Consider the following 13,211-nt stretch of genomic DNA (forward strand, 5'->3'; position numbering starts at 1 on the left):
ATGGCACTGAGTGCCACCGTCCAGTCTTTCCTTAAACACCCCCAGGGTTGGTGACTCTACCACCTCCCTGGGTTAGACATTCCAATGTCTAACCACTCTTCCTGTGAAAAAATCCCTCTAATGTCCATCTGGAACCTCCTTGGGCACAGCTTGAGACGATGAGATATAGACAGATAATACAGATATAAATATACAGATATAGAGACATAGATAGATATAGGTATAGATATAGATAGATATAGATATAAACATAGAGTTATACTACGGCAGAATGCATATATGACTTGTATATGTCTGTATGTATAAGGATATGTATATGTACACGAAAAAAAAATTTTCCCTCCTCCTGTGGGTGGGCCGGTAACTTTCAGAAGGAGGATGCAGTGAGGGACGAATGAAGCGGTTAACACCGTGAGGGCAGCGCGCCTTTTCCGCCGCGCAGTCACGGGGTGCTAATCCTGATCGCCGGCTCCGACCACGGCTATAAGCAGCTGCTCCCGAGCGGGCTCGGCCGCTGATCCCCGCTCCCGAGGGCGCGGGCGGGATCCCGCCCGGCGGCTCCGGGACGCGCTACGTGCTGCCGGGGCCGCGCCTGCCGGGGCCGCGCGCACGCGCGCCTCCTTCCCCCTCCTACCCGGCGCCGCTCCAAGGTCACGTGGCGCCCCGGGCCAGGCGCGTCCCCGCCGCCGCCAGCGGGAGCGCGCGCGGGCGTGCACGCGCTGCAGCAACGGCCGCCGCTTGGCGCAGTTCGCACCCGCCCGGGCGCGGCTCCCCCGGCTGCCCGCTGCCGTCCGTCCCTCCCCCGCTCCATCCCTCCATCCAGCCACCGTCCGTCCCTCCTCGGCCGGCGCCGGCTCCCGCCGGGCCTCGCTCGAGGTAAGCGGGAAGGGGCCGCTGTCGCTGTCGGCGGCTCGGCTCGGCTCGGCTGGGCGCGAGGTGTCCCTGCCGGCGTGCGGGGCGAGCCCGGGCGGCCACCGGGCAGGGAGGGGAGGAGGGGAGGGCGGCGCAGGCCGTGCCCCGGCTGCCGGCCGGGCTCGCTCCCCGCAGCGGACCACGAGAGCCTCCCCGGAACCGTCGCTGCGGAGCGGTGCCGCCCGCCCGGCGCTGCCAGCGCTCTGCAGTTCCCCGCAGCCCAGGCCGGCGGGACGAAGGGGAATCAGCCCCGCCGTGCCCCGGCTGCCCGTGTGCGGCTGGGGCAGAGCGGGGCTGGGCTGGCGGCCGGCGCTGCCCCAGCGCAGCCCGGGGGTGGCGGGATTGCCGGTGTTCCCGGCGCTCGGCGGTGCCGCTCTGGCACACCGGGATACGTGCCGTGCCTCGGCTGGCCTGGCTGCCCAGCGCCCTCCCCTCAAACCCGGCACTGAACTCTCGCTCCGGCCGGGCGCTCCGCCGCTGCCTCCCGTGTCTGTCCCTCTGGTGTGCGGAGCCTGAAGTGGAGCCACGCTGCCCGCAGTTTTTTGTGTGCTTCGCTTTGGGGTCTTGCTGAGTGTGCGTCTGGTTTAATTGGTGTGAGCCGCGTTTTTCTTCTCTTGGAGTGGTTACTGAGTACATGTAGCAGGCATCAATGATTTTTGATAGAGCAGGGCAGAATGCTGTGTAAACCTGTGCATTTCCATCCAGAAAAATGATGTCATAACTATACCTGTGTTGTGGCTGCACTTTGTACACGCCCGTCATCTGGTTAGCTTTTTTTCCCCACCCCAAACAAAATTCCACTGTTGTTACAAGAAAGTATTTGTTAGCCGTATTGATATGTGGAATTATGCAGGCTACTGTCAGAGAAGACCTTATGAAATTTAGTCCTTAGAGTTATAGAATATCCCAGGTTGTAAGGAGCACACAAGCATCACTGAAGGACAACTCCTTGGGGTCTATTCTGGTTTTCTTTGATTGGTTGGGGTTTTTTATACTTCACAAGCATTTTCGGGACAATCTTGCATACTAAGCATTTAATGTTTGCAAATTAGAAAAAAAAATTGTAGTGTTACATGCTTTTTAAGAATGTACAGGTATTCATTAGTTGTAAGTCACGAAATCCCTTCTTTTTTTTCTTTCTTTCTTTTTTTTTTTTTAAAGTGTGGCAATGTCTACCACTTTGTGGATACATTAGCAACATTTTTTGTATACGTACTAGGCAGCTAGCTCCAGCCAGGGCCCAAAGTTGTTCCTTCTCTCCTGGTCCCTGCTAGAGTTCTTTTGAATTCCTGAACATACAGGAATGTAAAGAGTTTTGCCATCCCTTAAAAAAAATCAAGGAAGACCTCTACTTGAATGGTGTAAAGTGAGGTGCTCTGTAAAAGTATATGACTCTTATAAAATACACTGTTAAACAGATATGCTGAAGTTCAAATGTTTCTGAATAATCTCAGGATGCCAGGAACTTTGACTGAAATGCTGTATTATCTGGTATTATTCTTAGTTGCAGTAGGAATAACTAGGATAGTGCTGAATGGCTCTCATCAGCAATTACAGTATTAATTTTTAAGCTTGTATCATAACTTTTCAGTTAAGCATATCAGAAAGTTTGAGTTTTTTAGTGGCCTGTAACAGAGATGGTGTTTGAATTTGTTCTTGGTACTTAATACTTCATCTTTTTCTTGGTTCTTAATATTTTGGGTTGTTGCAAAAGTAAGTGTAGTTCTTTGTTATTGTTTACTTGGAAGACCTCCATGTAAAATATTTCAGGTTTGTAGTGCAGTGAATTTTATGTCCTTTCTCTCTGCCTCTAGCGTTTCCTTCCAGTGGTGTCAAGCCTTGATCAGTTAAAGGGAAACCCAAACTGCACGCAGGGCACTTGACACCTCCGTATGTACCTTGAGGCCCCGAGCAGCCCTGCAGCCCTGCTTTGCATTGCATGCTCTGTGCCTTGGTCTCTGCCTCAGAGAATTTGCAACCTAGATCAGATAGAGGGGGAAGGATTTTGTTTAAAGCCACTTTGGGAACCTTTGTCGAAGCCAGAGGTTAATTTAGTTGCAGTTGTTGCTTCTCTTCCTGGAGGATGGCTGCATGGTTAATAGTCTAGATCACAATTTTGCTCTTGATCACAATGTTTTGTTTTTCAGTCTTGCATCTTTTAAGTATGAGATCGCAGCATAAAGGAAAACATTTTCTCAAGGTCTCTGTGTGAACACAGGATCGGTGCTTAAGTTAGAATTTCTAACAAATTGGATATTTTTTAATAGCTTTGGATTATATATGAAATAACTTTTAATCATGGGTTATATCATGATTTAGCAATACGTTCTTATGTAACCGTCTGAAAAGGGGTGAAGGGACCATTTCTGCTCTGAGATTCAGTGCTGTATGTTACAGATACCCACAGTGAAGAAGCTTTCAGGCATATACACAACAGTGTGTGGTATGTTTCTGATCAAGTACAAGTCTGAAGTGTATAGATTAGATGTCTTCATCCCATACTGGGCACATTCTGAGAACATAGCACAGCAGCAAACTGTATCCCAGCGACTTTTGTATCTGGAGACCATTCTTCATGATATTGTTGAAGTTACAGTTTAAGGTTCATCAGTAATACAAAGATGTCATCTCTGGACATATCTCACTGTCACATAGGTAAGCAGAGGAGTTTTTTACCAAAGTTGTAGAATAGAATTATCCACTTTAAGCATAGTAAAAAATGTTGCTGCTTTTGCAAAGAATGTGGCACTTAAAAATGCATTTAATCTGCCTAGCTGCTCTCTCATCTTGGTTTTTACATTAATGCTTGCATTTCAGTTTGGGCAGGCAGACTGATTTAATATGAAACTGTCATGCTCGGTCAAGTCAGATTGTCTTTCTGCTTGAGGACAAAGCTTAAGGACAATTTTAGAGATTTTTTTCCTTGTATTTCTATTTCAAGGGAATTATCAAAGAAAGGATGCTAGTTTCCCCTTCCTAACTAAATATTTTAATCAATTTCTTTCACCTTTGCACTAATGTAATTTGACATTAGTTGTCAGAAGTTGTCCTGAGTCACTTATTTTCTCAGGACCAAGGGATACTTCCTCATTGCTTCTGTATGCACTGAGTGAGCAGATGAGATTTTTAGCTGATGAATCGGCCCATTTCTTTATCCGGAGTGCTGAAGTTCAATACCACAAGTGTAAATATGCAAAGTAATAATAGAAAAGTCTGCAGTGTACTAGGTGACATAGTTCTGTTGGTGCATGTGGCTGAAGCCAGCTAAGCTGGTCTTAGGCTGTGGCTCTAGGTTTACCTGTCTTTTTTTAGACTGCATGGCTGTCTCCTCAGGAAATACACTTCTTCTGAATTGATGGTTATGAAAAGCCTTTTAAAGGAAACGTGTAAAGGATTCTTTTCAAAATTCTTTGAAATAAGTGCTTTGGATAATGAGTTGGAGCTGTGATTCCATTAGAAATGGAAGTAATTGACTCCTCCAGCTAACTAGAATTTAGTTTGGGATGTGAACTGAAATAGAGTGATTTAAAGAAGAAAAGTACTTAGTGGTGACTTAAAGCCATTCGTTCCCTGAAGGAAAAAGTATGCCTGTTAACACAAACAAGAAATCTGTGAGGCCCCTACACAGGTGTGTTGTGTCCTACACAGACAATGCAGACTCTGCTGTGTGCTAGGGGCGAGCAGATCCCTCAGCCAGATGTGACCTCTGTGTCATTACAGCTCAATAATGCACTGGATTGGCTTTGCTGAAAGAGCCTATGCCACTTTGCTCAGCTGTATCTAATTTTCCTCTTCCCAACATCTCATGTAAATTCCCACATCTGTGTGGGAATTCTGTAAGACTAGCATTCTTACCCAACTTGTTAGTGATATAGCCAAGTCTTATGCAAATTAAATTTAGGGATATTGCTTTATTTTGGTATATCTTCATGAGTTCAGCAATATGGAGAATCTTATCAAGTGTCTTATCAAGTGGGGGAAAAAGGTATCTTGTTTATAGATGCAATATTTAGGGCTCTTTAAGTATTCCATATATGTATTTCTTAGAATAAGTATTATTTCTGTTCTTGTCAGCATGAAGGTTTGTACTAGCCTTTGTGTATCCATTCTAAATGTAACCAAATTATTTACCATGAATAGATAGATTAGATATAGTTAGAGTTCATGTGTGCACACATGACTGCGTTTTTTTGCTTTGACTTCTAAACCCTGGGAGGCTGCAAGAAAATTTAAATGCACCTGGGGCAGATAAGCACCTGGAAAGAATGTTGTTAAAAAGAGGAAACAAAGATAAGGGATTGCTGGATTGCTTATTAAGGAAATGCTTAGTCCTTTGTAGAAATATCCAGGAAAAGCTTCATCTGCTTTCTCTCATCTCATCCAAAAATGAGATTGATAGAGTTTCTGTTCAGAAGCATTGGTTTCTGTGTTACATGTCTGGAAATAAGTTCAGCCAAGGATGATGTGGCCTCACAAGTGTCTGTGTTGCTGGAAGTATGTCGAGTGTGGCAGGGGGTGGTGTGGGATCTGCCCGTGCAGATTGCAAAGGGCTGCACTCTTGGATTAGCCAGTTACTTTTTCCAGTGCCTTGAAAGAAGTTGAGGTCTCCGTGTGCATAAGAACACTTTGTGTATGTGTAACCTATGTTTTTATTGAACTGATCATTTTGCCAGTAAAATTTAATTTATGAACTCTTATTTTTTGTCCTCACTGATGTTCCTCTGTAAACAGAAAAAAGGATAACTTTTTTTAAAACAGAAAGTGCTGAAATTAATGCAAGGACAGATACTGTAACTCTGAAATCAGATGATTCATTGCAGATTGTACAGATAAAACTGTTGACACAATTACAAAAGCACTAGCTCCAAATAAACTGTGGATTTCCTTTCTTGCTATTTTTTCCCCAGTGATGAAAAGTAGTTAAATTGCACTGCAAAATGTTTTGATTTAAATGGCTCTTGATTCCACCTGACAGGAGATCTTGAAGGCATTGAATTTACCATATTGCATCATAGGTGCAAAACTAATTTGATTTTATTTTTTAACCACCACTTTAGTGAACAGTATATTATTTTGTATCAATAGTGTTTCTCTAACATCTATTAACTGCTTGAATTCTCATATCTGCTGTTGTTACTTGTGATAGTAAGTTTGTTTGTTTGCTTGTTTGTTTGTTTTTATTTTTGGAGAGCTGGGAATTGCAGGTAAAAGCAGGTAGTACTGCCTAGTAGTATTTTTCAACATTGTTGAACAGAATTTCTTTTTTAGTTTCATGTAATTTGCTAAAAATAAATATGTAATTCCATGTTATATTTTAAGTACCTTTAGCTTTTGTATAGAAAATCTTAGCAAGTGTATTATTTTTTTAATAAGAAGTGACACTTGATATTATTTTTCCACTCTGCTATAGGAAAAACTCTAGCTGCTTTCTTTTAGAAACATTCATGTGTCCCTTTAGGAGGCATCTCAAGCAGATAATCTTCATTTGGTATGTTTTCTGTTAGTCATGTCAAAGTTTATTTTATTTTAGCAAAGTTAATAACCTTTGAATTAGGTTCATATGGAGAATGGATAGACTTTTGCATCTGAAAGTGTCAGAGATGTGCTGAATGTGTTTCAGCACAATGTGGGATGAGCAGATCTTTATTTCCAGCCTCAGTAAGCAGATGCTTCAGACCGGGGCTGGCACCAAGACCTTGGGCACAGAAAGGTGTTTTCAGCCCCAGTCTGATTTTTGTAATCTGTGTAGGAGAAATGGCAACTCCTCCACTGTTTTTTTGCGCCTAATAAGCAAAGTGTAAAAGTGTGTGAAAATAGACAAGTGTTGGAATTCTGGAACTGGAGTCAAGCCTTGTGGAGAAAGAACCTTTTCCAGTGTCAGGATGGGGTGCGAGACTAAAAATTGTCACACCCCATCCTTACTTTGAGAACTGTGGTGTTTTGCTCTTGGTTGATAGCAGGTAAAATTATGTGTGACAAGGTGGGGTGAAGGAGACCATTGAAACATGAACAAAGGTCCCATACTTGCTGTATCTATTAGGGTATGTTAATTAGTGAAGGATTTGCCCCATTCATTTGCCTTGGCATACTTATTCTGATCTCTGAGTGAATTGGGATAGAGTGCTGATACCGGCTGTGTCTGTAGGATTTGTGCTTCCTTCCATCCAGAACTCAGAATGGTATGCACTGCTGAGAGTTGGGGGAATGTCCTGTAGCTGTTTTCTGGTGGTGTTTGTTTTACAGTTCCTATACAGTACAGGCCAATAATCGCTTAAATGTCATTTTCACAGGCAGTCAGACTTTACATATCCCAGATGGTCATTAAAAAGAAATCTGATTTGCAACTGCAAACATAGCTTACTGAGGCAATGTGCAAAGAGGTAAAATAAAGAGGGAAAATCTGAAAAATCAAGTTCTAAATGTGCTAAACTCCTCTGCATGTTTAATTCCTAATTGGTACTGAATTTTTCATTGCATAGGTGAAAAAAATACTGCATCTCTGAGATGCTATAAGACTACATGAAATGGAATTGAATATGTTATGACAATTGCTGCAGAAAACTATGTTTTAAAAATAGACTCATATTTCCCATCAGGGATTTTGCCTAATGAGCAGCAAGATAAAATGTGTAGACTCACAAAGAGCAGGTTAAAGACAGAATATAGGATGGTGAATGATCTTGGTCAGCATTATTGACTTGTGTGAATCGAGTGAGAAAACTTTCTGAGACTACCCCACAGGAAAACCTACCTACACCAGGGAGCTTCATTAAGGCTGCATGGAAAACATTGCTTCTAACACTTCCAAATTTGAGGTATTTGCTTTTCAAAATAAAAGCTAATTTTCCTGTTCTGTTTGTAAGTACATAAACTAGTGCTGAAACTTACTCAGCAGGAATTATGTTTTACATACCTTACTAATATTGAGAAATAAAAGACAAGAGGGCTAACAAAATGTGCAAAGCTTATTATCTACTTAAATCTTACCTTACTGCAGTGACACAATTTTATCTGTATTCCAGAAAAGCTCTTGTCTAAAACACTCTTATAAATTTTGAAGAAAATAATGTCCATCTGAAATACTGAACAATATTGAAATAGTAGAGATATCACAGAAAAAAATCCCAATATGAGGTCAGTAGTGTTGGAAAAGAAGCACTGGCTTATGAATTTTGCTTCCATTTTGCTCATAACTGTATGTTTTAGTCTATATTTTAATGGAACCTGCAGGATAAAGGAATGATGAAAAGGAAAGAGAAATTGAGTGTGTCTAGTAATTCTCAATATTCTAAGAAAATACTTGTCATGTTTGCTAAAAGACCCATTAGTTTTTCCTGTAAGAGCCAGATGAAATATGAACTTATTCAATGTATAGAAAAGGGCTCAGAGATGGTAGCAGTTTATTACAACCCTACTGCAGACATACGAATCCCAACACTCAATTTAGGAATTTGTTGTTGACACTGATGCAGTTTTGGACTTGAGTGTAGTTCATTAATCATTTTGGAAACCTACAAGCTATTTGGCTGCATCCTATAATGTGGTTCACTCTCCTTGCATCAAAGTCTTTTACACGAATTTACAAAACTGAGAGGAGGAATAGTAGTAGGATAAATATCAGGAATAGTAGTCCTGGATAATTTTTTTTAAGCTTGTAATTCAGCAAGCAATCCTCCAGAGTCTTCTGAGCAGACACACACAGTAACGCAGTGAGGGTGGGAAGGAGGTGCATGGGTTTAGGGTGGTGAGAACTTGTTGAAGGAATATTGATGGTCCTCAGAGAATGTCTCTCACGTTCTGGGACAGAATTAGTTCTTTACTACTTCTCTTCCTCAAGTTATTTCACCTATCCATTATTTTATTTAGATAAATTTCAGAATTCCTCAGATGAAAGATCAATTCTTGTTCTGAGTCATGGAGCTAGTTATTTAAAAAGCTTGTATGTTTTGTCCACACACTCACATTGTGCTACTTTACAATTCTATTTGAAGAAAGCAGGAAAATTTCCACAGGAAAACAAATGCTCATGTTGGTGTGCATTGGTTTTATATGGTTTATTATAATCTTGACACCACGTCAGTTGTCTCTTTGCTATTATTATGTAATCTCAATTTCAAGAAGGGGGGAGAAAAGTTCGTGAATAGCAGACCCTGAATGTTGTGAAATTGGCTGTACCAAACGTGCCTGTCTGCCCCGGTGACGCCATGGGCAGAGGGAGCAGCACATGGAGTGTCAGCAGGCAGTCTCGACTTGGGCTGAACCGGGGCTTGGAGTGCTGCTGCCAGCGCTGGAGTTGCAACAGTGGGTGAAAAGTCTCCTGGTGACTTTGCTAATGTAGACTTTGCTTAAGAATCATTAACCAAATCCCTGTTTTCATGGGAGCTTCAGCTGTAGTCATGTGACGTGATGCAAACCAAGATCATCACCTATCAGTGCAAACATATGGCAAAGTCAGCCCGTGTTGTCACTTATCTCGGAGGGTGCAAGGGGGCTGGGACATTTCAAGCAAAGCCTATTGGTGAGGGAGTTTCTGTGTGAGCTTTCTTAAAGAAGCACTTCCTTTTTACTCGTAATTCTGCGTGGGAATGTATACCAAGCAGTTTCCTCTAAGAGACCAGAAGGTTTACATAGTTCTTCTGCTTCTATGAGAAGAGAAGAAATGCTGCTACAACATTTTCTTATGGATGTAATTTTTTCATTTACCTGTATTGTGGAAAGTTAGTGTTCTGTTTTCTGAGATGCATAACTCAGAAAAGAATGTTCTTGAAGATGACTCAAATAGAAGTGATGTTGCTGCCCATGAAAAGGTTCCTTCTGGAATCTTGGTGAGTTTGACAGATTTATTGCTAAATATGGGTATATAATTTCCTATAACACGGTTAAAATATATAAAAATTGACTGCCTATATTTAATAGTATGTGGAAGACTTTAATTAGGCATTCAACAGACTTGCTTTGTTTCCTGATTTTGTTCCATAACTGCTCTGTGCAGTACTAGGAGCAATCCTAAACCCCCAATTAAAATCTTTACTTGGGAACAAAGATGTTTTTGTTGAGTAGAGCTGATGCTACAGTGGTCCTGTTTGACAGGGTCATTTCCCCCCCAGTTTTTTCAGAGTACAAAATAGAAACTAGTAAAACACTTGCTGAAGATTTTCTTGCTTAAGGAAAGCTTCTGCCTCATAAATTTATATGTATGCAAATATAGGCAAAGTGAGATAAATTGAGGTAAACCACTGCTCTACATGTTTTTATTTTATTCTGCCTAATCTCTTGAAAGAAATACAACTTATTTGCTGTTTAAATCACGTGGCAATAGACATATTTGAATCCTCTAAATGTATCTCAAAGTAAATGGAGTGTATGAATATCTATGCTACTGGAAGCTAAGAGCTGCTTCTAAGTAACTTTTTTTTTGAGTGATAGTTAAAATTCATGCCCTTTAAAGTTGTAGCTCTCTAGAGCAGTCTGAAACTTTGCCTTTGAGTAACTTGCACTCTTTTTTTCTCCTGTTGAGCTAGGCACTTGTAGTAGGCACATTCATATGGGTGCACTTAAAGCCATCACTTAAAGGTGATGGCTTTAAGAACTCAAAACATGCAGTTTACCATTAGTAAAATGGTTCTCCATATGCATAGAAAACACCTATTGTGCACAGACTTTTGATTATATCTTACACCTCTATATGGATATTACTGAATAACACAAAAGAAAAGTTAAACATGTTGGTCTAGTGGCAGCTAAAATAACATCTTTGTTAATGGTACAGAGATATAATTCCTGTCCACAAAACCTCCTGCTCAGGTTATGCTAAAGTAAGCATTTCGTGGCAATGAGTTTTGAAACTTTGTCTTGTTTGTCATGTAAAGCATATCAGATACTCTGAGGTGGAGTACTGTTTAATTATTATTTTTGAGAGCCACTGCTATAACATGAGGAAGTCAAACAGCATATTCAGTGTTAATTTTAGTTGCACTGATTCGAGTATTTTATAAGTGGAGGCATTTTAGTTATTGAACTGCTGAAGTAGATATTTTTATTTGTATTTACTTTTATGCTCTCTCAGCAAAAGAAAGTTAAAAAACCAAAGCAGTTTCAGTTTCTGCTTTTGCCAGTGCAATGGCTTATTGCCAGAAAAAAATTTATTTTCATGATATGGCATAGAGATTCTTTCCCCCATTCCAATTACAGTTGCACTTACCTTAGTGGTATTAATATATTCAGCTGTAAGAATTTTTGTAAACTAGGTAGCATTGCATAAATATTCAAAAATCAGTCTCTCTCAAGCCTCAAAAGTCACAAAGAATGTTTCTACTTTGATATACCTCAGGTATTCATAGCCTTTTAATTTGCTGTCTGAGAAGAGTAAGTAGTAGTGAGCTGCATTAACCTCAGTTTTTATGCAGAGTTCTGGAATTTCACTGCATCAGGCAATGTATAGATTCTGGATATCGAAAGAAATAAAAATTGCAAACCAAACAGCATTGTGAAGTATTACTGCCTTGCCTTTCTTAGTTTGTCTTTTCCATCAGGCTTTTGTCCTGAATTTCTGAACTAGCAATCAGCATGCTTTTTAAGTTTTTATAGGAGGTTAGGAAGGCATACTGCTCTCTGCCTTCAAGGCAGTGATATTTAAGAAATGGTTACTAAACATGAAACCAAGAGTATTATCGAGGAAATATTTTGTCTGACTGGTTATGCTGTGATCAGGATATTTCTATTGCATTTGCAAAAACTAGCACAATAACATTTTACACCATTCCTTTCTTTCTGTAGTCTGATTCTGTACTTGTTCAGCACAAGTTTTCCAGCAATATACAATAACATTTAAGGAAAACAAACAAACTCAAGCAAAGCTAAAACCCATTCCTAGCCCCGCAAATGTTAAAATCTCCCAGCTGGGCTTCTATTGACATTTAAGATAAAATGGTTTGTTTCTCAGATATGTAGTGACACTTCATTTCTATTTGATCATTTTCTTGCTACAGTTTGAACCTTCTTATATAACAGGTTTATCTTGCAAAGTGAATCATTATGTTAAAAGCTGAATTGCAGCCTGGTAAGCAATAGTGTGCATTAGTTTATTACCTTTATCTTCTTCGATTTACTTGCAACATACAAAACAACATTTACATTGAGACTTGGATCATAAAAAGCTACTTTCCTTATAAGCAATGTTTTTAATACTTACTAGGTACAGAAGTTCATGACTTTTCCAGATGTAAGAGTGAACTGGTTATGAACTTTCAAATGTACGAGGTTATTCAGTGTATGTATGTTCATAAAAGTGGCTGTGCTATGAGCAACAGAAATGAAACCGATACCTGTAGAAGAGAGAACATTGCTACAGGATACTTTTGCTACAGAAAGGCAAGAATATGTGTAAAATGGGTGAATGCTTTGGGCTTGTGTGGGCTGTGTGGTGAATTTCTATGGTCAAGTTAGCATGTATGTGAGAAAAACTAGGTCATTTATCATCTGAACTCAGTTCCTAGCAGAAGGTGTGAAATTTTGATCTTGTAAGAAGTCACTGCTTAAGTCTTAGAGAATATCTTGCTAATGCCCACTTCTCAAGTCCTGTTCGCTGAAATGAAATACACAGAATGGGGTCCTGTTGAAGAGTTTTATTCCTGATTGTGTCAAATATTTATTTTTACAAATGCAGTCTCCTTGGTGACACAAAATTTCTAAGCTGATACTGTAGACAGCTTTTGGAAGTGGCTAAGTTAGGGCCATGAATGATAATGATTATGCATTAAAGATTTTCTTTTTTCATGAGATTAAGTTCAAACATGGCTGTCGTATTAGGTGAAGACTAATTGCTTCTACAGGAAAGCAGAGATACTGTAACATCTCTGTGTTGAATTACAGTTCCATGAGAGCAGCAAGTATCTCACTTATCAAAAAGATGTTCAGTTCCCTGCCTCTTTTTTCCCCCCCCCCTTAAGCTCTCTGGTGCTGCTCAGGGCCTCATGACTCAGGTGTTTGTCATGTTCTGCTTAATGAGCCGACCTAACTTACTAACAACCTGCTGAAACAAACAACAAAAATGGTAGACTTTTCCCAGCTGTGTCAGGGAGCTAAAATCAGCTCATTAAGAGGGTCAGATGAGGAAAGGTTGAAGTGAGATCTCCCTTCTTTAGCAGGAGTGAGCTATTACTTCACTATCAAGCAATCAGTTTTATAGTTGTACCTGAAGCTACTTGCAGAGGAAACTGAATTAATGACTAATGTTGATAGAGAGTCCATCCTCCTAATCTCATTACTCACTCAATGACAGTCTGTTCTTTTTGTCTTCA

At 40.5% G+C, this 13,211-nt stretch overlaps 1 protein-coding gene across 2 annotated transcripts in view; it reads left to right on the plus strand.

Annotated features, from left to right (window-relative positions):
• Window positions 1-717: 717 nt before the first annotated feature.
• LPIN2 (lipin 2) overlaps window positions 718-13,211 on the plus strand; it is a 43,890-nt gene continuing 31,396 nt past the window's right edge. Inside the window, exon 1 of one of the 2 annotated variants that reach the window (XM_058020141.1) lies at window positions 718-876. Coding sequence is in view for 1 of the 2 variants with exons in the window: in XM_058020132.1 (XP_057876115.1) it covers window positions 9,651-9,737 (87 nt within the window). In the remaining variant the exon portion in view is untranslated. Of the gene's footprint in view, window positions 877-9,483; window positions 9,738-13,211 lie in introns of those variants that run through there. The other variant, XM_058020132.1, reaches the window with a different exon arrangement.

This window comes from Melospiza georgiana, chromosome 1 (genome assembly GCF_028018845.1).
Source record: "Melospiza georgiana isolate bMelGeo1 chromosome 1, bMelGeo1.pri, whole genome shotgun sequence".
In the NCBI taxonomy this organism is placed as follows: domain Eukaryota; kingdom Metazoa; phylum Chordata; class Aves; order Passeriformes; family Passerellidae; genus Melospiza; species Melospiza georgiana.